The 25021-nt window shown below is 37.6% G+C and overlaps 1 protein-coding gene across 5 annotated transcripts in view; it reads right to left on the minus strand.

Moving 5' to 3' along the window:
* Positions 1-21140, minus strand: part of egflam (EGF-like, fibronectin type III and laminin G domains) — a 25435-nt gene extending 4295 nt beyond the window's left edge. Inside the window, exons 1-18 of one of the 5 annotated variants that reach the window (XM_016669435.1) lie at positions 20551-21140; positions 19295-19306; positions 14604-14713; positions 13581-13667; positions 10370-10396; positions 10147-10264; positions 9911-10046; positions 5976-6142; positions 4756-4868; positions 4338-4585; positions 3986-4173; positions 3469-3569; positions 3287-3387; positions 3036-3180; positions 1796-1985; positions 1162-1287; positions 584-827; positions 392-503 (exon numbers count right to left, since the gene is read on the minus strand). In XM_016669435.1, coding sequence (XP_016524921.1) covers positions 392-503; positions 584-827; positions 1162-1287; positions 1796-1985; positions 3036-3180; positions 3287-3387; positions 3469-3569; positions 3986-4173; positions 4338-4585; positions 4756-4868; positions 5976-6142; positions 9911-10046; positions 10147-10264; positions 10370-10396; positions 13581-13667; positions 14604-14713; positions 19295-19306; positions 20551-20656 — 2331 coding nt within the window. In that variant the 5' untranslated portion in view covers positions 20657-21140. Of the gene's footprint in view, positions 1-391; positions 504-583; positions 828-1161; positions 1288-1795; positions 1986-3035; positions 3181-3286; positions 3388-3468; positions 3570-3985; positions 4174-4337; positions 4586-4755; positions 4869-5975; positions 6162-9910; positions 10047-10146; positions 10265-10369; positions 10397-13580; positions 13668-14603; positions 14714-19294; positions 19307-20550 lie in introns of those variants that run through there. The other 4 variants (XM_016669434.1, XM_007548039.2, XM_007548038.2 and 1 more) reach the window with 4 other exon arrangements.
* Between the last annotated feature and the right edge of the window lie 3881 nt (positions 21141-25021).

Here is a 25021-nt window from a genome sequence, read left to right on the forward strand (position 1 = left end):
GATGGATGGATGGCTGGATGGATGGTGAACGAGCAGAAAATTAGATAATAGAAGGGATCATATTTTTACCATTACCAAATCATTTATATAAAATGCATGTAACTTGCATTTGTTTTTCCAAAAGAACTCTAAAAGTCTCTAGTTTTGTGAAAAATGTAAATTGTGCAGTTAAATTTAGCTTGAAATGATCTCAATTAAATTAAACAACCTTGGAATTGAGAATATGTTTTTCCTTTTACTTTAGTTCAACCAGGAAACTATTGATGACTGTCAATAGTGAGTAAAAGTGTCAATAAGAGTCATGCATTTAAAGATGGAAGTCATGTCATTTTGACTCTGTTACACGTTTAAGTTAATAAAGCTAGGTTTGAATGATGAGTCTGAGAAACACCTCAGCAATTCCCTCCATCGGTTTTTGGTTGTCCACTTGCAGGATCCCACTTTTAGCAGTTCGAGATACTCTCAGCTCATGCCAGGAGTCCAGATTGATCTGCTCTTCACTCCTGCACCACAAATTACTTAGTCAGAAATCAGTTGCAGCAGGTGGCAGAGGAGGCGATCAGCGGTGATCAGTGTTTTTTACCTTATAACAGCTTCTCCAGAGCCACAGTCAAATCTGAACTCCAAGTATCTGTCCACCAAGTTTATGGCAAGGAAGTCTCTGCTTCCTGCATCGTCACTGTACAGCAGCACCCCACTGGGTGCCGATGGCCAGAATGTCACCTCAAACTCCATGAAAGAGAGGTAACTCTGGGAGGACTGAGGCCACCGGATGACAGCGTATGAAAACACAGTTTCATTGAAGAGGGGTGAGGACAGAGAGAAACCTGAAGGATTGAACAAAGAACTTGAGAAAAGAAGAAGATTAGCGGTGAACATGACTAACCGTTAGGATATGTGAAAAGTGAACGGCAGGAAGAATTTAGGTGGGGAAAGCAAAAATGTGGAAAATTGAATTGTGGCAAAGCTTCTCTAACATGCAATCAATCGCTTTACAGTCACACTAGAAGTAACAATCTTCCAGCGAATAGAAGAGAGGCAGTTCTCTTCGATTGCCTCTAAAACGTAGAGCAATTACCACAAAAATGAAAGTGGTTAAAAGTTATCAGCATAAATAATACCTGCATATTCTTTATGGAAAGGGCAATGGTGTTAACTCACTCTCTTCACACAGGGCTCCCTTGAAGCCGAGAGGACAGAGGCAGATGTAGCCGTCAGCACGGTTTGCAAAGCAGACTCCACCGTTGGCGCAGCTAACCATGTCACACACTCTGTCGCTGCACTCACCTTGCAGGTAAGAACAAAAAGCTCATCTGCACATTTAACTTGGGAAAAAAAAGTCGAGTTTTTCTATTTCAGTGTGTGCTCTATAAGGAAAATACAAGAATACATTTTTAACTTATATTTTCTGATCTGTTATACTTTACGTTTTATTTTAATAGAGGTTATTAGATACATAAAAACTTGCAAAATAAATAAAATAAAATATAACTAAGTGATAAAATATATGTAGTTCAGTGTTTATTCTCAGCTTTGAGCTGTAAAACAATAGTTTTTTTTCCCATCTTGAAGCAAAAATTTATTTTTTGTTCTAATGAACCTTGTTAATATATAATACAGCGTTTTTAAATGATGATGCCATTCATTTTTAAACAAAACCTATGTTTTAGTATTTTTCTATATGAAGTCACTGTTTAATTATCCGATTTTTGCTCAACTACTGGAAAGAAAAAAACATTTTATATGATGCATACAGAGAAAACACATGAAAGCATGAAAGCCATCCATCCCTCACCTATATCAGCTCCGCTGAGAGCTTTGCCCAGTGGCCATGGCCTAATGTCGGTAGCCTTGTTGTTGATGGTCAGGCTCTGAATGCAGCCCACAAAGCCACGATTTGTGCCTGTCGCCCTGACCAGCCAGTAAGCACCAGGAGATCCACCCACATACAGCGGCGAGCGAAAAGTAATCTTAGTGTATTGACCCTGAAGGAACAAGATTGAAAAGAACAAAGTGTGCCTTGTCCTCTGTAACAGTAAAGACACATTAAGTCTGAAGGCAAATCATTTAATATTTTTCTAGCAATAAATGACTAATGTGTTGCTTTTAGATCTGATGGCAAAAATATGCTTCATTGGTGTGTTTCTGCCAGTAACACACTGATTTACATCGGCTCACAAACGTATAAAATTTATAGCTTTTGAACCTTTTCTGACCATGTATATTCAGACAAGTTGGTATTTTAGATAAAAGACAAACACCAAGTTTTGCCATTATCAAGTGCGTGGAAAGGAGGGCATGATTTTCAAAAACATTTATAAATTAAAATCTAACATTTCTTTCATGCATCCGTAATTAATAAAAGAGTGTGCAACAATTTGCTTCCCACAGGACAAAGACCTAACATATAAGGCCAGAGTTAAAATGGAATGATTGAGATCAAACACATGTACATGTTAGAATGGCCCAGTCAAAGTCCAGACATAAATGTAACTGAAACATCATTAGCACTATTTCTCTGCATCGAGAAGGTCCTCGTCAAATCCTTTCTGCAAGGAGTTTGCAAGTTCTCCTCTATGTTTCTTGTTCCTCTCACATTCATAGACACGAGTGGTAGGTTCAACTGTCTCTACATTTCCCTGGGTTTTGTTATCTGTCCACCGGGTCTCTTTATAGCTCTGTCATAGACTGGTAACAGAAACCAGAACCCCAATGACCAGGCATGGATGGTAGTTGTAATTTATTATATATTTACTTATATAGATTGTGTCATTAAGAGCCAAGATTTCATCTATAAGAGAAACCTGTTTTGAGGTCAAATGTGGAGAGAAAACAAATACATATCTTATTTTAAATGTGTTTTTGTAAAAGCTGTAAAAGCTACTTCACAATTATTTATGTTGGTCCATCACATAAAATACCAATAATACACGCTGAGGTCGTTTGTACTTGAAAAACTGTCAAAACGGTCTGAATGCTTTTGCAAGACACTGCAATATCATTTCTGATGTTAAACATTTAAGTGCTTTGGTTACCAGTGAGCGTCCAGATATGGGGTTGTCATTGTCCATACGTAGCCAGCCGCTCATGCCGTCTCTGAATATAGTGACGATGTGCCACTGGCCGAGAACAACAGGGCTCTCGCTGATTATCTGGGCAGCTCCGGTGCCACAGTTGAACCTGAGGAGACAAATTATGCACATTATTTATTCTTGTTCCCATGAGTGATCAGGAAGATCAGAGTGATGCAAAGTGATGCAAAGTGATGCAAAGTGTGACTCCTTACCTGTAGTGAAGTTTGCCTTGAACCAAAGCTAAAGACGTAAAATCTCCGCGGCCATGTTCATTCTCTCCACAGTAAAGCAGCAAGCCGTCCTCGGAGTCGGCCTGTAGAAGAGAAATGACACGTTTCAAACACATTTCTTGACTGAGAGAAAGTAAAGCTACGAAAAAAGCCAAATGTCTTACCTTAAACTCTAATGTGATTTGAAAGGTCTGGTATGAATTTTTCAGGGGTTCAAAGGTCATGTGAGAGTAGCCATAGAACCTGGGAAAGTTCACTGTCACAGCTGAAGAAGAACAATGATAAAATTTGTAAAAAATGGATGGAAGATGGAAGAAAAACTACTCAAAATGATTATAATCATAGGGCAAGATGGCATAGCAAGAGCTCACCACTGGTACTTTTAAATCTTATTTTACATATTTAGGTATAAAATTAAGACATATAGAGTTAAACTTAGATATTTGAATACACTGTGTGTTGACTTTGTTGTTTTTAAGCCACCTTGTAATCAATTTGATGGCACAATTATGTCCATTGCCAGTTTGGAAGATCCTTTTATGCTTTGAATTTCTGTCTTATGTCTTGAAATGTTGCTTCAATATGTCTATGTGTGTTCTTTCTCCATGATGTAAAGGTTTCTTTCTCATACAGAAATGTAAAAATGTAGCAAAGCAGGTATTACGTGTTTCAGTTTCTTACCCTCAGAGCAGGAGTCTCCTCTACGCCCCAGGTTACAGTGGCAGCGCGAACCTCCGCTCTCGTAATCAGTGAGGCAGAAGCTGTCAGGCGGACACACAGTATCATCACAAGCCAGGTCGTACACACGAGGTATCTCACCCTTCCAGGGCGAGATGGTACAGATGGAAGCGGTGGTGGCTGAAGGTGGGCTGATGTCAATTCAAATATGAGAAAGAAGACAAAGCATAAAAAAATAGCTTTATTTCCAATTATTAAGGCATTTCTCCAGTAACACCCTAAATGGTAAAAATGTTTCCCTGTTGTTGTTTCCAATACAGGCTTCAAGTAATGCTCTTTATATGGAGCCATTTACCTGGTAGTGGTGGATGGAGCGGTAGTGGGGGTGTCGGTAGTACTGCTACGCTCTGAAGGGACTGTAAAAACCAGATCTGTGAAGTCTGAGAATATGGACGAGGGGGTCACATCGACTGGTTGATCGGTGACATTCGGAGGCACTTTGCCGTTCATGCGGTAAACGACATTTCGTCCAGATGGCGGACCAGGATGCGAACGGAGTTGGGACTTTCCGTTGTTCTCACCGATACCCGGGAACGGCTTCAGCTGGGGAATAAACAGGTTAAAAACATAACGACACGTCAAACTTTGCTCCAACTTTCTCCAACTTTCCAGTATTTTCAAATGAGCTGTGCTTTCTTGGGACTTATTTTGGATTTTAAAAAGATGATTGAAAAAAATGAACATGATTTGAATTACTAATACGCAACACCTACCTCTTCGATAAAGACATCATAATCTGAATCATCAATGTCAAATCCATCTTCATCTTTATACCTGGGATCAGTGTTGTAGCGTCCCACATCCCCACTGCCCATTTCTAGTGAACCTGTCACAAACATGAGCCAAAGGAAATATTGACGAGAGCATTATATTTAAAATACAAACAATAGAAACATAAACCAAAAGAGAGAAACCAAGAAGCATGTACATTTACTTTTCTTAAGGCAATTACCAAAACTGGTGTTAAAGTTTTTCTTCCGACTCTCAGTTTTTCAAAGGAACCACTTTGGATACCCCCCTTGCCCCATGCTGCTCAAATTCTTCATTTATCTTAATTATCAGTGTTTTATGAATTTATCCTTTCAGCTTTCAGTGTGTACAGTAATTAAGTACAGTGTACAGTTTAATGGAAAAGTATTTTATCCATTAAATACAAAAGCTGATTTAGACACAACCAGCATTTAAAGAGGAATGGATGTGGAGATTGAGTTGCTAATTGGTCAAATTACATTAAAACATGAAAAAGCAAGTCAGACACACAGCTATGCAGCAGTTAAGTTATTGTATTACCCTGTTTACACTGTTGCACTGTTATTCTGGCTAAAACAGACAACTTCACATAAAGAGCACCAAGAAAAGTCAGTCACTCAGTCCCACCCCTGCTGCGCCCTCCAGCAGCGGTCCACTGTGTGCGTGTGTTCACATTTCTATTAACGTGAACAACAGTGAAGGGGTCCAGCATCACACACTTAATCCTGTCTGATGAGACAGGGACATAACCCGCTTTCATCCCCTGCTGAGAAACAATGCTTCTGTATTGCTTAGTTTGAGTCAGTGTGTTTGCCTTTGACGCTCTAAACGGCTCATTTTGTTCCGTTTTATGTAGCTTTCATCTTTATTGCATTCTTTTATGCACTCAGTTTTGTCATGAGCTTTTGACAACAGTTAACTCAGCTTAGCTGCCAACCATTTGCAGAGTAGCTAGTTAGAAAAGCCAATTAAACGAGTTGCCTTCTGCAGCCTCAAAATAATAAGTACACTTTTCCACATCACATGTGATCAACAACTGGATGTTACTACTGACAGAAAAGACAAAGAAGATGACAGGAAGTGACAGGAGGATGTTCAAAATGTCGTTAAAGCATACGGACGTAGAAGCTAATAGAGAATGAAGTATTTCAGCTATCAAAGTGAGGTGGACACCTGGACTCACCGAGGGTTCGAACGGGGTTGTTGATGTGGCTGGGTGGGCTTACACCGTATATGTTGACGGCTCTGACAACAAACTGGTACTCGGTTTCTGGTAGCAGCCCTTTTAAAACCATGGAGCTGGTCTCAATGGGCTCCCGTATATAAGTCCACTCTGTGTCCATTTCTGGCCTAGGACAGAAATAAAGAACTTTACGTAGAAATAAGAGAGAAAGGAATAAAAAGCACTGTATTTATACTTTACTTTTCCATTCATTTGTGCATTTGATTTTTCAATATGCAACACATTGTATAATATATATTTTTCTTTTATTTGCAATTTTTCTCATTTTCACTCTGGTACGCCTGATTTTGCCCACTTTGTGACAATAAAATTGATTTCTATTTTATTGTCTTCTTGTTTATGAAAAGATTTGATTCAAAAGAAAATAAAAATGGAAATCATTATTTTTTGTTTTTATTTGTTTCCTGATTAAAAAAAATATTCAGGAAAAAAAAGTATTTAATATAGTTCACTTTTATTTCATTATTAAAATTAAATTGACCTCAGAGCTGGCATCGTTTCAATCCAATTCATCATGGTAACAAAAATTGCAGGAAATTACCTGCATGAATAAATAAATAGTGTTTCATTGTTTCTTCATCTTCAGCCATAGCAAAACACTTAAGGCGTCTCTTCAGCTGGGAGACGTAGAGAAGGATTTGCATCTGAGACGGCCCTTCTGGGTGAATACCAGCACATGCAAACCCAGACAGAGACACACATTCATATCTGACTGTCACAGTGAAAGACCGTCTCTTTTTCTCTCTTTGTTTCTCTGCAGTCACACAATTAAAAGCCATAAGCTCTCCATTGCAAACATCAGCACTGCAGGTTTACAGCATGTTTAAAACCTTCACAGCCCATTTTTTTACCTGTGATATTTCACCAAAAGCACATTGTTTATATATAGAAAAAAAAACACATTGTTCACATAGGGGTTGGGCTATCATCAAAGAGACCCGAGTTACTCATTTGTGACCTCAGCGTCTCTGCAGACAGTCTAGACATAGGAGCCTCTTTGTAGTGTGTGTGTGTGTGTGTGTGTGTGTGTGCGTGTGTGTGTGTGTGTGTGTGTGTGCGCGTCTGTGTGTGCTAACAGAATGAAAAAGAAATTCGTTCTTTCTCATGTTCCCACTGACTCTTGTGTCAAAACACAAGAGGTTACACTGAACAGACCAGCAGAGATGCATACAAAAGAGAGCTGTATAGTCAGAGTTATGCGTTTGATGAACATGTCAGATTCCCAGCCATTAATACACACTTAGAACTAATTTAAAAAATTGCTTCCAATGTTTACAAGGATGCACCATTAAATATGTTTGACACTTTAAGAGACCACCCATCGAATTTATCGTACTCTTTACCCTTCCTCAGTTATGCTTTGGATTCAAGTTTGAACAAATCAATTTTTAGAATTGAATCCTGCTTTCAACCAGATGTGTGTTTGTGCCACATGTATCTGCACAATAAAGATAACTGCAGTTAGATTTTAAAGTACATCCAGAAAGCATTTACAGTGCTTCACTTTTTCCACATTTTGTTATGTTTATTCCAAATAGTTTTAATCGATTTCTTCAAAATTCTACAAACTAATGCCCCATTATGACAATGTGGGGGATTTTGAGGTTTTGAGTGTTTTGTAAATTTACAGAAAATAGAAAACCAAGAAATCTGATTTACACTTCTATTGGCAGACCTAGTGAAATTCAACCCCAAATGACCTTTGTTTGCTGATAAATTATCTAAGTAGTTTATTTAGGATTTTATCTTTACGCTTCTGTACAAATTTTGACATTTTTGTCCAGTTCTTTCGTCGTTATTTTGCCTAAACCGTCTCACTACTGGCCTCTTAGGTCAAACGGTTCTTGGGTAGTTAAATATCGGTTGCAGTGGTACGGCTTGGTACAACTTCGTCACTTCGGACATAAAAGCACAGCGCCTTCCTCCAGGTTAGACGGCCGGCCAGCTCTACGAAGAATCCTGCTGGTTCCTAATTTCTGTGAGACCTTCACAGCAGCAGAAATGTTTTGGGATCCTCTCTCAGATCTGTGCCTCAAGACAATCCTGACTCTGAGGTTTATAGACAATTCCTCTGATTCCATGCTTGGTGACCTCTGACCTGATGTAAACAGTGGAACCTTAATTTGACAGGTGCGTGCCTTTCCAAATGAAGTCCAGTCCACTTTATTTCCTACAGGTGAAATAAGTTCAAGCTGTAGAAAAAAGCTGGTAATACTGACATAAGTGTGATTTCTTGGTTTTCTGTTTTTAATAAATTTGCATCACACTTTTTGCCCCCATATCGTTATAATGGGATATTTGGGTGTAGAATTTTGAGGAAAGATTTTAATTTAATACAATTTGCAATGAGACTTTAACTTAAAGTGGGAAAAAAACTGAAGTGTTATGAATACTTTCCAGTTGCCCTGTAACAAAGGTCATTTTGTAAAATGCACTTATTCACGTCTTGTCCAAGACTTGGATTAAAAGAATCTTACAGTGGATAAAGGGCTAAGACGTGATTAGCGGTCTTAGCTTTACATTACTAGACTCATAAAGCAGAGGGCCTTGCAAGCCTCATTTACCTACAATAAGACTAAGTAACAAAACTTACAACATGAACAACCGAAAACACTCGTCGTCTAACTGGTCGTTGCTGGCTGTTTGAGCCAAAAATGGAGGCTTTTGCACGTCCATCAACAATGTCAGACATCTATGTGGTGAGTCATTGCTCTGATAGATCTCACTCCACCACAACAGATTATTGACAAAGCAGTGGGCTGAAGGACAGCCTGCACACTCACAGCCTTATTGTGTGTGCAGTGGGAGCTAGGGGAAAACAACATTAGTGAGGTTTATGAGATGAAGAAGGAACTCATGGTAATAATATGAATGCTGACAGAAGAAGAGAACCAAATGATGACCAATAGTTTTTTTTTTTTTTTTGCCACATTAACTGGATAGAGAGGAGCTAATGATAGAAGTGCTATCATTAGCTTAAATACATGCTGAATGTAATCACTTGAACTTTGCATTCAGAGTGATGTTATCGTAGAGAATTGCTGATTGGAGAAGGCACGCCATCTTGTGAGGATTGTTCTCTAATATTAAAACTGTCTTTATCCTTTTTCGATTGTTTTTCCTTTACAGAAACCAACTAGAGAGCTCTTCTCCCGCAAAGAAAGTCAGGACTTTTGCACCTAATTTAAATTCCATTCCAGCTAAACATTTCCACACATTTTGGAGCGGTATTTAAGTCATAAACACTATACAAACTGAGATTAACGCCATATTGTTCTGTTTTCAATGTTTTTTGTTTGTATTCTGGAGTCTGTGTTCCTGGATTGATGCAACACCTTGCATGATGAAGAGCAACTCATTTTTATTAAGGTCTAGATTAAGACAATTATTGGAATATGCAATTAGAAACTTCTGGAGCAGCATCTTGATGCAAAACAATGTTTGAATATAAATCTGTCAGTCATGTCGCGTTTTGAAACTTTTTACAAATTCTTGTGCAAGACAGCAAAATGTTGTAATGAATTCAACAAACGTAATGCACGGTTCAAGGACCAGGTTTTTACAAGGCAGCTTCTTTGAACAGTCCACTTTTATCCAGAGACAGGGCTGCTCATAAAATGAGAAAATAAAGACTTCCCCCCCAACCTCCCCACATTTCTGTAAAATCCACGGCTAGAAGAGATGTTCACATAATAACGTTTTTATTTCTATTCTGTCAAGGCTTCCTCTGTCTTTAATCCATACACAAAGGAAAGTGTTCGTACTGAGAAAGATGACTTCTCCTTGTCTGCGTGCAAAAATGTCTTTAATGTGTCTGAAATTTTTATCAACTGCATTTTCCCCAGTTTGCAAATGTTGAATGAGTCAAGACTGACCTGATGTAAGCCACCAGAAAGTGAAGAACAGGGGAGCTTCCTTCACTCTCTCCTTCCTGCCACGATAAAGCCAACTCTGTGTCCGATACAGCCATGACGATTGGCTGAGTAGGAGGTGACGGAGGCATGCACATCTCTATAGGCAAAAAAGCAAATTAAATTTAGTTTATTCATGGTCCAGGCTACTCCACTGGGAACTATTAAAATACCAATTTCTTCCGCTCACATATTCTTACCATGTGAAGCAGTACTGATGTCTCTGGGCATGCTGGGCCGACCCTCCCCGGCCCAACCGTACGCTCCAACACTGACTCTGTACTTGGAGTTCATCTTTAGGTTGCCAATGTTTACATCCTACAGAGCACAAACACACAAAAAAATTATCAGATAAATTATTGAAAGACAGTGAAAGTGGGTTAAAGTTGGGGGAGACGAACAAATGGGCTCAATTTTACTTACAAAGCTGGCTTGTCCATCAAATTGCCCCTGTTGGAAAGCACAGATTTATTCAATGATATTAGAACGTACTGTAACTTTAAGAAGACTAAAATATGACACTAAAATAAAGATGCGCTGCTCAGTGGTTTCTAAAGGTTTGACCAAACAGACAATAATATTAAAAGTCAGACTAATCAACAGTTGATAATTAACTATCAGATTTGACTTATCACTGTCTAAAGATAACAAATATAAAGTGATTTCTAATTTTTGTAATAGGTTATGCTTATTGCTTAGGTGTGTATGTGACTGTATTTTGTATATATGCATGGACCTAAACCACTTCCAGGCTTGGATGTTTGTTTCGAGTTGCTGTTGCTAAAAGATGAACCTCTGGCCCAGTCTCAAGTTTTTTTTCTACTCTAAAAGGTTTTCTTTCAGGATTATATATTTAGAACCACTGCCTTGTATTTAACACCAGACCGACAGTATTTCATTACAGAGATGGTGTGTATAGCAGAAAGTGTGTTGTCCGGTCTTTATATCCGTGAAGATAAAACTTGTGAAGAGCAAAACTAAAAGTTTTCCTCTCATCTGATTTTACCTCCTGAATCGCGGATATCTGGAGGTTGTCATGAACCTATTAAATCCTTCTATGTTTAATTCCTTCCTTGCCAGCCTCATCAGTTTAAGACATCAGCTATGTCCTGATAGGTTTGCAGTCATTAGGTTTGCAGTCATTTCACACTCTTTAAGTTTTCCTTAAATGGATTTGACAGTGCTCTGTGAGATGTTCAAAGATTGACATATTGCTTTATACTTTGGCCCAGATGCACAGCACACTTTTTGATTTCTCCTTCCAAACCTTTTTTAAAGCCATGAATCATTTTCCTTTCCCTTCGCAGTCATGCACCACTGTGTTTTTGTCTATCACTTATAATAACTCCTATGAAATACTCTGAAGTTAGTAGCTGCAAACAAAGTATGAAAACATTTAAGAGATACAACCCGCTTTTGCATGTCCTTTTCGACTACTATGTCAAAACTGCCATATTTACGCTTGTTGCAATTAATATTGAAAATACCTACTTACTTTCATGCAAATATTTATTTATTCCAATGCAAAAAATCTGCATTTATTTGTCTTCCCTTTCTTTCCAACTTTGTTCTCTGTCTTTAAACATGTTGTAAAGCTTAAACTTTCAAATTGTAGGGGTTGGGTAAAGACCAGGGGGGAAAGAGCTGAATAGGACTTAGCCTCTAGGTGCTAAACTCCAGCTTTTTAATGCCAGATAACAAATAGCTCCATGTGTATACTCACAGTGGTTAGCATGTCCAAACTTAGCGGAACCTCCATGATGGATGTCGTACTAACTGGGCGGCCATTTTTCATCTCTGTGTAAAAGACCTGAGAAGTACACAAACAGATATAAATTACTATTATTTAGTTTTTGCAGTATTGGGACAGAACAGCAACAATTTATTTATGGCTAACCAGAAGAATGTAATAAAAAGAAACAGGACTTTTATTGAACTTGCAAAGCAACACACTTGCATCTCTGTAAGTTCTTGGGAAGCCAGTGTCCTGACTAATCCTCTTAGTGCAGACATATGGCCCAAGACCAAGCCCCCACAGTTACACTTATCCACAATTTCTTAATGGTTGATTCAAGGAAGGAAGAAAGAAACTTCTGGTGTGTTATGTAAGGCTCAAACACATGGCCAGCGTTGAAACGGTGCATCAAAGAAAGCAATGAAACTGTGCAACCACACTGGATGTGCACTTTACATTCTCTTTCTAACTATTGTACAAAATATGCACCACGTAGGTTTAAAAAAAGATAATCCCACTTATGCATGTATGTTTATGTAGTATGTATTTTATTTGACCTCACCTTCCAGAGCAATATTGCACCTAAAAATTAACCATATATGTTTGGCAACGAAAGGGTTCCATTCAAATAGATGGGAGATAAGAATAACTTGTCCTTTTTCCTCATGGCCATCTTCCTGGACACATGGTTTTATGGGCACTTTAGAGCGAAGTGAAGAGTGTGTCAGCCATGCAGGAAGAAATGAGCAGGCACTCAAGAAAAAAAAACAGTGGAAATTTGATTTATTTTCCATCTCGAAAACCTTTGTGAGATTTTGAAAGGTGTTTCTGGTGTTTCCGTGTGTTTTTTGAAGACGCTCTACTTAGTAGAAGGACTTTCAAAATAAGACCACCAAAGGATGGCAGATAGGTAAAAACAGTCAGAAATAATTTCTAAATGATCACTACACTCATTAAGTATTCAAAATGTGGACAATTAATAAAGTGTCCCAGAATCTGTTTGCACCTACCTTGTATCCAGTGATCGTGCTGACATGTCTGCGGGGCATTTTCCATCGCACACTGAAGGCGCTGCAATTGAGGGTCTCCAGCTGGATGTCCAACGGAGGACTCAGACGATCTGGTTTGCACAAACATAAACATGGATATAACCAGCGAGGAAACCAACCAGATACAGACGGGGAGAGTACAAGAGTTACCAGGACAAGGCTCTCAAGAACTGTTGAGAACACATTCTGACTGACCAAGACTTAATTTTATTTATATATGTGTTTTCAAATGGATTTCTAATGGAATTATTTCTATAAATGAAAGCTAAACTGCTTGAAACACAAGCTTAACAATATTCTCCTCTTTATACATTTATAAAGGTGGCTTGAAAATATTTATCAGAGGGGAAAAAACAGAATCCCATAAGAACCATAACCTTTAATGATTTTAAGCTGACACAATTNATCATTTTCCTTTCCCTTCGCAGTCATGCACCACTGTGTTTTTGTCTATCACTTATAATAACTCCTATAAAATACTCTGAAGTTAGTAGCTGCAAACAAAGTATGAAAGCATTTAAGAGATACAACCCGCTTTTGCATGTCCTTTTCGACTACTATGTCAAAACTGCCATATTTACGCTTGTTGCAATTAATATTGAAAATACCTACTTAATTTCATGCAAATATTTATTTATTCCAATGCAAAAATTCTGCATTTATTTGTCTTCCCTTTCCCTTTCTTTCCAACTTTGCTCTCTGTCTTTAAACATGTTGTAAAGCTTAAACTTTCAAATTGTAGGGATTGGGTAAAGACCAGGGAGGAAAGAGCTGAACAGGACTTAGCCTCTAGGTGCTAAACTCCAGCTTTTTAATGGCAGATAACAAATAGCTCCATGTGTATACTCACAGTGGTTAGCATGTCCAAACTTAGCGGAACCTCCATGATGGATGTCGTACTAACTGGGCGGCCATTCTTCATCTCTGTGTAAAAGACCTGAGAAGTACACAAACAGATATAAATTACTATTATTTAGTTTTTGCAGTATTGGGACAGAACAGCAACAATTTATTTATGGCTAACCAGAAGAATGTAATAAAAAGAAACAGGACTTTTATTGAACTTGCAAAGCAACACACTTGCATCTCTGTAAGTTCTTGGGAAGCCAGTGTCCTGACTAATCCTCTTAGTGCAGACATATGGCCCAAGACCAAGCCCCCACAGTTACACTTATCCACAATTTCTTAATGGTTGATTCAAGGAAGGAAGAAAGAAACTTCTGGTGTGTTATGTAAGGCTCAAACACATGGCCAGCGTTGAAACGGTGCATCAAAGAAAGCAATGAAACTGTGCAACCACACTGGATGTGCACTTTACATTCTCTTTCTAACTATTGTACAAAATATGCACCACGTAGGTTTAAAAAAAAGATAATCCCACTTATGCATGTATGTTTATGTAGTATGTATTTTATTTGACCTCACCTTCCAGAGCAATATTGCACCTAAAAATTAACCATATATGTTTGGCAAGGAAAGGGTTCCATTCAAACAGATGGGAGATAAGAATAACTTGTCCTTTTTCCTCATGGCCATCTTCCTGGACACATGGTTTTATGGGCACTTTAGAGCGAAGTGAAGAGTGTGTCAGCCATGCAGGAAGAAATGAGCAGGCACTCAAGAAAAAAAAACAGTGGAAATTTGATTTATTTTCCATCTCGAAAACCTTTGTGAGATTTCGAAAGGTGTTTCTGCTGTTTTCGTGTGTTTTTTGAAGACACTCTACTTAGTAGAAGGACTTTCAAAATAAGACCACCAAAGGATGGCAGATAGGTAAAAACAGTCAGAAATAATTTCTAAATGATCACTACACTCATTAAGTATTCAAAATGTGGACAATTAATAAAGTGTCCCAGAATCTGTTTGCACCTACCTTGTATCCAGTGATCGTGCTGACATGTCTGCGGGGCATTTTCCATCGCACACTGAAGGCGCTGCAATTGAGGGTCTCCAGCTGGATGTCCAACGGAGGACTCAGACGATCTGGTTTGCACAAACATAAACATGGATATAATCAGCGAGGAAACCAACAAGATACAGACGGGGAGAGCACAAGAGTTACCAGGACAAGGCTCTCAAGAACTGTTGAGAACACATTCTGACTGACCAAGACTTAATTTTATTTATATATGTATTTTCAAATGGATTTCTAATGGAATTATTTCTATAAATGAAAGCTAAACTGCTTGAAACACAAGCTTAACAATATTCTCCTCTTTATACATTTATAAAGGTGGCTTGAAAATATTTATCAGAGGGGAAAAAACAGAATCCCATAAGAACCATAACCTTTAATGATTTTAAGCTGACACAATTATTTTTTTTTTTTTTTACATTTTGCCTTTGTAAAACCTAAAGAAATCTATTGTTTTGTTTTGTTTTTAGAGTTAGATTCCCTGCCTGAGAAATGCTTTCGACTTTTCACAAATTGGGAATAATAATCAGTTATAAAGATGGAAAATGAGTTTCATGAAGCTGAGGTAAAAGAGGATAGACATATAAAAGTTTATGTTTAAGGTTTTAACTCACTTTTACATCAGAGCATAAGAATAAAGGTCTTGAAACAGACGACGATATTGCATTATCATCTAATAAAACTAAAAGAATCAGCTCCAGGTTGTTTTGATTCTGGCGAAGGAGCCATTGCAAGAAAAAAAGGCTGCTTGATGAGGGAATAACATTATAACATGATGTAACTGAAAAAGGTCTATTTTACATAACGCTGTCCCTTTAACTTAAGTTAAATTAAATTTGATTCGTCCAAGATACATTTGATTCCTGAGAAACAAAAAATAAATAAATCACCCCTCTTTTTATGTAATTGAGATGGTTTAATTGATAGAAAATAATTAATAATTTAGATAGATTTTTGACATATTATTACTGTGATTATCAGTGGGAGACAGATCTTAGAAAATCACAGTTGTTTGCTGCTTTTATTCCTTCACATGATTGTTTTTTTTTTTTTCCTGGTAGCCTTATCTGCAGCTCTTGAGTAAACTTAATATCCTTAAGAAAAAAATCACTTATCTTAAGAGACTGGCTGGGAAAAAACATATTGGTTTTAATGCGCAAACATTCAAGCTTGTAGGAAGATTAGGCACATAATTAACATTTAAAGACCATGTGGTTTTACATAATAATCTGGATAATATGGTCATGCTAGTTGCTTTATCTTTGAAAGGTTGGAGGGATGACATGAAGAACTAGACTCTAACCAGGCACTAGTGGCCTTTCTTTTTCAGTATGCAGACAGGAAACAGGCAGCGAGAGAAGGGGGGAAGACATGCAGCAAATATCCTGAGGTCAGGAATCAAACCCCGGACAGCTGCGTCGAGCGCTAACAGCCTCCGTTCTACCTCTACACCATGTGACACCCCCGAACCAGCGTATTTATTTCCCTTGCTAACTGCACAGTTACAAACAAGAGCAGAGGTAAAAATAATAATAATAATAATAATAATAATAATAATAATATAATACAGTATTGATTTGGTGCTTTTCATCCTTTTAAATTGCTGAGAACTCAAGAGTTGTGTAGCTGAATATTTTTAAATTGGTCATTTTCTGTTGCAGACTGTAAATGCTGTTAGAATGGAAAGACTTGGACGTCACCTACTAAATGCATTATCAGCAATCATAAAAGGACATCACCTGCACCATGTTAGTCATTATTCTAAAACCTAAAGTCAAAACAGTGTTTGCTTGATTTCTCATCTGCTTATAATAATTGGAAAATAACCAACCAACTGAGGAAACATCGACCAGCTGAAACTACAGGTTAAGCATCATCTATTTAAATGTGTGCAAGTAGCCGTAGCCTGACACATCCAAATATGTTCACAGATGTAACTTAAGACATCTACTAACATGTTTTAGATGTTAGTGTCAATGAGTACTTTATTTAGGACCTCCAACTCCAAAGACCTGATTATCTCTGTGGACCAGCATAAACCTTGGAACAGTGTAAAACAACCAATTATTAGATGTAAGGGACTCAGAGGGCACATATGAATGCAAGAGGGCTGGAGCGAGTAATTTCAGTGCCTTGTAGGTCAATGATAAAACTTTAAAGGTAATTATGAAGCGAAGAGTAAACCAGCGAAGAGAAGCAAGAACAGCATGTTCATGCTTTAGTGTGAAGTCAGAGGTCAGGCTGCAGTCATGCAAGGCAGAACTAACACCAATGTATAAAAGAGTTAATATATCTGTTGGGATGTAATAAAAGCATGCATGACCCGTTCAAAGCTTTTAAAAGGTAAAAATGATTTCACTGTAGATAAAAGCAACAGTTTAATACAGATATGTTACATGTGAATCACAAATAACCTCCAGATATTCTCATGTCACTCATTTAACAAGGATTGGTACTTCCATCAGGTGAACTTTGTATATCTCTGTTTCCCCAAACACAGACAGAAGAAAGGTCAAATCAGTCAAGATTAGGTAACTTCAATTAGTAATGTTAGATTTAACTTCACAGATATTGTTTTTGTTTTTTAATCAGCACATGCTACATCTAGTAATACTCTGTGAGGCTTGAGACATGCCCTCTTGTCTTATCGAGAAGATAATCTCAGAATCACCGCTGGTCTGTGTTTGCCAAGTGCCCTTCTAAATCCTTTGAGGCCACTGTCCACTTCAAACATGATAGAGACAGTTGAATGAATATTTTCCTGGCCTCTCATCCTGTCAACCTGATCTGTGGCTTCTAGATTGTGTGTTTTTTCCCAGATTAAATATTGCCTAGAATTGAGGTTTTTCAGACTCAAATTAACCAGAAGTAATTAAAAAATATTTCAATACAAATTTCAATTTAATTTGGCATACGAAAAAATTAAAATTAAATTCAAATTGCAAATATAAGAAAATTCATTTGGATGTCATGATTAATCCCCAAATTTATGAACAAGTGATAAATATTTTGAATATTTTACAATTTTATCAAATGTCCTTTTATGTTTCTTTTTTAATATCATGTCTCAGAAAATCAGTTGCCATTGTTAAATAAATTATAGGTCATATGTCTAAATTCTACCTTTGTCCAAAACACAGCAGAATAAACCCCAGAAAAAGAAAAAAAAGAAGAAAAAAAAAACTTAAGCTCATCCAGAATGAGCTAGAAAGTGTTTTGGTATTCCTTTTTGAGTCAGGAGCATGGATGGATGGATGGATGGATGGATGGATGGATGGATGGATGGATGGATGGATGGATGGATGGATGGATGGATGGCTTATTCACATTCATAAATCCTGATGTCAGCAAAAACTAAATCTTCTAAATGTTTTGTTCTGATTAGATTCTGTATCACATATAATTGTTATTGTTTGATAAAAATGAATTCATGAACAGGAATTTTATTCGGTATGAGGATGTAACCAAAGAGCAGGTTATTTTGGTAATGAAAAATTTGGATTCTCTGTCGACTATTAATCAGCCTCAACACTCAACACAGCTTTTATGTGTTCAACAGTAATCTTATACTTAAAACAAAGCTGCGGTGTAAATAATCTGCTTCCATATCCCCACCTTAAGATTTACGTCGAAAATATTTACTTCCCAGATTTTTGTCCCCCCCCAAAAAAATGATCAGTGAGCCGCATGCAGCCGTCTTCCTTTAAAGAACAAAATGGGGCGAGTTTGAAGGTATGAAAACAAAACGCTGTGCTTTAAACAATAGCAACTGTTTTTGTCGTGATTAAATTTTAATTGTGTTCCACCAAACAAAAGTTCAAGTGCGAGAAGTGGTCGTGGAGGGTTCATTAAAATGCATGGTTCTCTTATCAACTTCATAATGCTAGATATGCATAACAATAAGAGTAAAAAGAAAAAAAAACAAAGCTTCTGAATTATTCCATCAATAATTTAACTGTCTATTCAAACGGGGGAATGAAGCTGTCAAGGAATTAAAAAGAAAGACCACCTCAGGGGGGGGAGCTTCATTCAATTTTAACCCCTTTCTGAAAAACCACCAGCTTTTTTTGTCAAACGCTGATGTGATGCATGTGGACACTGAGCCCTACTGACATTCTACCCTCCATGAAAACAAGCGCTGAGAGACATCAAGACAGAAAAAAACAAGTACAAATGTCACTGGCAGTCATAAATGCAGAGCTGCACCAGCCCTGTGCATGTTTGGCAGTCAGAGCTGTGACTCGGGCACTGTGCAGACAGACAGACGTAGAAGTCAACCCACATCGGCCTGAGGGGTCTGAGAGTGAAAAAAAAGTCAGTGGTCAGGGGGAATGACAGTGAGGGAAAGAGGAAGTGATGGAAAGAAAAGTAAAGGAAGTGGGACAAAGAAACAAAGAAGAAACGGATACAAAGAGGGTGTGACTGAAAAGGAATCCAAGGGTTTCAGCTAAGATGTACGCAGTGGTGTAAGAAATGGACAGAAGGAAGCTTAGCATCAACCTTTAACTAAAACTTATCTACGTATTTTAAAAGCATTTATATTGTTTCTTGCAAAAAATCTTTGTAAAATAGAAGTTGAACTACATGCACTATAAATCTAGCAATGTAGAGATCAGACATCATGGTGTTGAGAAAAAAAATCACTTAACTCAAGAGCTTGGCTGAAATAAAAAAAAATTTAATTTATTTGTTATTTACGACACCATATTGAGTAGACTGCTTGGTGCTGATGTTAGGAAGATCTGTCATTGTTTAGTACACAAGTTATCTTGTAACTTCTTTTCTTTTAGCAGTAGTGTCCGACTTTTAGCTGTTTGCTCAACAAGGAAATTTGAGAAAAACAAAAAAAGAAAATTAATTGTGAGAAACTGCAGCGCAGCAACGGTTAGGTTAGAAACAACATTCATGCTTGTTTCTGCAGTGAAAACCACATGTGATGCTGCTCCAGGGAGTTCACTGAAACATCTTCCAGTTTGTTTTGTGGATTTATTTCTGTTTTGAGTCTGATCTTCATCAAGTATAAGAGGTGATTGGGTTTGACTGAGGGCTTCTGATTGATTCCCTAATAATATTTCACCTCTTCACCTCTTTGATCTTTCTTATCTTAAAATTACAATCATTGATTTCCTGAATAATGAATGCACACACGCTCCCTCTAAAGAACTGTCTTTGATAGATCAGGTGGTGCCTCTGGATAAAAATCTTTATTCTGCAACATTTGTTTTTGCATATTTTAACTAAGAATAGTTGCTGTTTTTGTTTTTACAGTTAATAAACTGTTTTTCTTTCTCTGGAATCCATTCTTGATTGTAAGCAAAAAACACACATTTTCTAATCTCTACTTTATTTTTTCCATCACATTTCCCAGCATTTTTTTGTGAATTTTATTCTTTCTTTTATTCTTCGATTTCAAATTAAAAAGCTGAAACACAGGAACAAAAATGTTTATCACTCTGCATAGAAATGGTTGCATTTAAATTTCTTCTCAGTAAGCTGGACTGAAAAAGAACATAAGTAAAAAAAAAAAAAAAACAAAAACACATATTAAAATAATAATGGCATAATTGTACTTAATTTTGTTAAAAAAAATGCAGTTTTGTTTTGTGGCATGAAATGGGCTTTGTTTTAAGTAGAGAATGTCCCAAGTTGTGTTTTTGCTGCCTATGAACACACATAAAAAGATTGCTTTGATTTATTGTACTTTTTTTACTAAATAGTGGTGCTTTGGTTTTCTGTGATATCATGAATAAAAGGTGAAAACATTTAAAAATACAGTCAGTGACACAAAGAAACCGTGCATGCTATCAGCCTCACGTTGCCATGTTACAAGTTCATTTCATTGTTATGCTCATTGTAATAATATTTCATGTTTCCAGTCCAACTAGTTTGTGGAAGCTGAACTCACCAGATCTCCGCGCATTTGATCTTCTGGCACCAAAGCAAACGCTGGCAGAGCAGATAGCAAAGAAAAGTAAACATAGCAGACGCTTCTCTTTACATGTAGGATCCATAGTTTCACTTGGTCAAATCCACATTTTAGGACACATCCAAAAGCGCAACTTTATCGATAAGTAAATGCTCAGCTGGTGCGGAAGCTGTCTCAAATGAAAGCTCGTCTCTCTTCCAAATTTGGAGACAAACGCCCTCCAAAGACGCACGGGATCTGTCCGTGGGGGAAAGGGCAGCTACGCTTTGACACTGATAAGATTACAGGCTGCAAAAGATCAGTGGGGTGGGTCATGAACGGACGAGCAGCCTAGTGACCGAGCCCCGGAGATGCGCTCTGACAGACGATGGACGACAAATCTCGCCGTCAATTCGTCCTCGCAAACACCGATGAATGGTGGCCACGGTCATTTTTACGCATGATCGATGTCGTGCCACGCTCCGATTCGCCTCTTAGACAACAGATGAGCCTCACAACCAAGTGCAAGGAACGTGGGGCCATTTAGAGCTAAGAGGATAATAAGCGTCTAATCCGCGCACTGGACACAGATGGAGAGCATGTCTTGGCGCAGAAGCAGGGGGGGGGGAGACGCTCAAACAACAGACTCTGAATATTAATGCTGTGCGTGCGGGGCAGCGGTTGTTGTAATCACTTGGCAGGAGTGAGATCTGAAAAAGTTTGTGCTTCTGCGAAATTCTGTTATGAGAGAAAGAGCATTATTTGGATAAGATCCTATATGAATTAGCTACATTATTTTTTTAAATGAAGTGGACCACCAGCTCATGTTTCACTTTTTGTCAGTTAGTTGAGCATAATGTAACTTTGCATAATAATTGGCCAGAAGGAGCAGGATTATTTCACCTATTGTTATTGACACAGTAGGCTACCATTCTAAAACCCCAGTCATCTATTGGCTTATATGTATAATAGCCTTAATTAGAATAAAAATATGTAAATTTTTGACAAACATTTTATGTCAAACATAATTATGGCGTTCTAATGGATTAGAATGGCATGCGTAAATGTTATTATTGTAATTACATAATTTTGATCATTTAAGTGCATTCAAACTATCTTTATTTGTCTCCCATGGAATATGTCAGGGCCAACGCTGCATCTCAGTACACAAGAAACAAACAAGTGTAAAGTGTAGTAAAAAAATTAAAAAATTAAAAAAAAAATTAGGGACAAGCAACAGCAGTAACTGTAGCCTAGAGACGATTGGAAGGCAAAGCTCTTTTGAGAACTTGAGAAGATCTGGAGTTGTTGACACATGAAGCAAGGCATCTGAATTTCTTGTATTAAGGCGATACGTGAGCCAAAGACAGCATCAGAAACATTTTGCCTGAGCTAATGAGAAAACGGCTGATCGATTGCTCCGTGGTAAAAGGTCCTCTGTTCAAATAAAAGTGAATTTTGTTTATCATTTCTTAATCAAGGTTGCAAAGTCTGGAGAATGCTTGGAGAGGCGCATATTAGTTGAGCTCCAGTGTGAGGTTTTTACAGTAAGTGAAGGCTTCTGTTGGTGTTGCTCCACTGTGCTTTTTTGGACTCTGCCATCAATGCAGGCGTCTCCAAGAAAACTTTTGACCACTTTGTGCTTCCTTCTGCTGACCAACTTCATTGACTGTGAAGTGACAGCCCGACTACAAACATCAAAAGCAGCAAGATTATCGCTGTATTATTATTAAAATGGTAAAAGGTCAACAAGGTTTCTTTGTCTTTCTTGACATTTTTATTTCAGCTGTGTAGTTTGAAGGTTTCAACGAGGCAGGCAGTAACACTATCTAAGGGTTTAGGACATTCCTCATATGCTTGATAGGAGGAATGTGTTGTCTTCCTTTATGAAAAATTAACCAGCACATTTAGAATGACAAACAATTAACAAAGCGCACAAATGGTGCAAAACATTTAAAGCAAAAATTAAAGTGTGTTTGCAGACTCAGTCTTTGTCTTTGTGGCAAAACTGGTAATCAAACACAGCTGAAACAAATCCAGGTGTCCTGTTCTAGGCTCGTTCTTGAACCACTGGCAAAGTTGGTTTACCGGAGGAAGGAGAGGAAGAAATGAGAGGTAGGGTTGCAGAAGGGACAAGATCCTGTTGGCTCAGTCTGGTAATCCAAAGGAGAATGCAGCTGTGCTAGAGTTTGTTGATATCGGTACTTTGCAGAGCTGGCAGACAGGAGGTGAAGGAGATGTCTGATGCGGAGATTCTTTGACAACCTGGGTCTCGAGGATGCAGGAGGCCGATCAGACTGGGTGTCCTCCAGGACAAATTTGAAGAGACGTTCAAGACAGAATCATACAAATTTTCCTTGAAGGTGAATTCTGTTGTACCAAATAGGTTGAGAGGCATCGACTGATCGTCAGGCAGCATCTTGTGAACCCAGGCAAAGGATGAGAAGATTGCGCTCACACCTGAGAGCAATCTGCCTCACAAACGCTTCCCTGTCACTGGAAGCAGAGGTAAACAATGGTCCGTCCAGCATACCCAGCAAACTCACACCCCAAATCATGATACAGGGCAGACTTTTAAAATGGTATGCTGTCCACCTTGTCTTTTGTCAATGGAAATATATACACAGCAATGAAGCAGGCTTTGTCATCCCATTTTCAATTTTTAAAGGTTTTGTTGGCTCTAGTGGCCTTTATTTGACAGCTGTCAGACAGTAGGTTGTGAGAGAAAGGGAAAACATGCGGCAAATGAAATCTGACCGGGACTCGAACCTGTAACGACCGCGTGGGGGACTAAGACCTCCATATATGGGCTGCACGTCTTAGCCTTGTGTCGTGCTCCCATTTTCGATTTTACTCTCCTGTGCTCTCAGTTATTTTTTTTTTCTGAGTGTGGAATAGTCCATCTTCATTGAAAAGAAGAATTAAATCATGTGATCATCAAATAACACATTGATTAAACAAATTTATGTTAGTCTCCATCATCCATGAAGTGTATTCTGCAGTTTCACTAAATTTAGAGGACTAAGACAAACAAATGAAACACATCTGTAGAACATGATGCTGCTTTTTCAAAAGTTTTTGAAATTTTACTAATTACCATGTATTGACTTGACCTCCAGACGTAGCAGACTGGAAATTACATTACAACAAGAAATCACATGAATCCTCACTTTAACACAAGATGTGTTAGTATTTGCTGCACTTTGATGTAGCAAGTGCTCTTTATTTAATGAAGTAACTGTAGGTGGGTAGCCAGAAGCTGTGCGTAAGTAAAAGCAGCATTACTTCAAAATAATATTACTCAACTAAAATGAATAAGTATGGAGCTGGAAAAGTTCAAAGGTTGTGTTACAGGAACGTCTGAAAATGAAAAACAGTCCACTTGCACCTTCTTGATCTTTAAACTCCTAAGTTAGATTTAGTCTAAAACTCTATAGAAAAACTCTGGTTCTAGTTGTAAGAGTTTCACAGTGACATTTATGAAAAGTTTTGGTCTATTTTTAAACCTTCTTCCAGCATGGGAAACAAAAAATAAAATAAGAGTTAGCCGTTTTGTTTGACCTTTTCAGGAGAAATGTGATTTAGATTGAAGACGTAGTTTTATAACAAAGAAAGAAAGAAAGCAGGAAACGTACTTAACATATGAAATCATTAAGTATTTGTACTTAGGTTTTGTGTTTCCTTTGTGAATCTGTGCTGAAAATCCCTGATATAATTTAGACTGTCTTTTTTTTCTGTTTAACAAGCTGGTCACATAAATTGCCATAAGAGCTTTTTGTTAGTTAAGACTTGTAACAAAATAAAGCCCCTTCTCCTGCCAGGACTTTTTATAAAAGCTACCATAGTCCTTTATTTCATTTCACATATGATTATAATTCCTTCCATCTCCACATGTTGACCAAAGGCTCTTGTTTTTTTAGAAGTTTGTAACAAAACTTAGTCATCTGCTCATAGAGCATAGCTGCATGTCTATGAAATAGACATGCAGCTATGTAATACTTTGGTTTAGCGGCATCCTCCATTACTGGATAGATATTACCGTAATATTACAAAATAAGACTCTAAATAGGAATAGATCCGTAAAGTAATTTTAGCATTACTACACCACAGCAAAGAAAGCTGATGTTTCTATAATTAAGCCTATAAAACATAAAGGTAATCTTGTCTTGGCAGCGTCTGCCTATGTAACATATATTAACATATTACTAATTAATAAATATATATAACACACTCAATATTTAGTGAGACCTGTAAGGACATCTTGATTTAACCATGTTTTAATATTTTTGTGTTTTAAATAATACTGCTCACTTTTGATTCGTTGTTTTCAATAATCATCAATGCATCTTTTTTTATTGCACTTTGTTTTGCAATTTGTTTTAATTTCTCATAGTTTTCTTTGGTACACAATAAATGGAAGAATTTATAAGACAATCTCTTGACTTTTACCGTTGATGCACTAACGTCTACA

The sequence above is a fragment of the Poecilia formosa genome, unplaced genomic scaffold, assembly GCF_000485575.1.
Source record: "Poecilia formosa unplaced genomic scaffold, Poecilia_formosa-5.1.2 Scaffold25, whole genome shotgun sequence".
NCBI classification, from domain to species: domain Eukaryota; kingdom Metazoa; phylum Chordata; class Actinopteri; order Cyprinodontiformes; family Poeciliidae; genus Poecilia; species Poecilia formosa.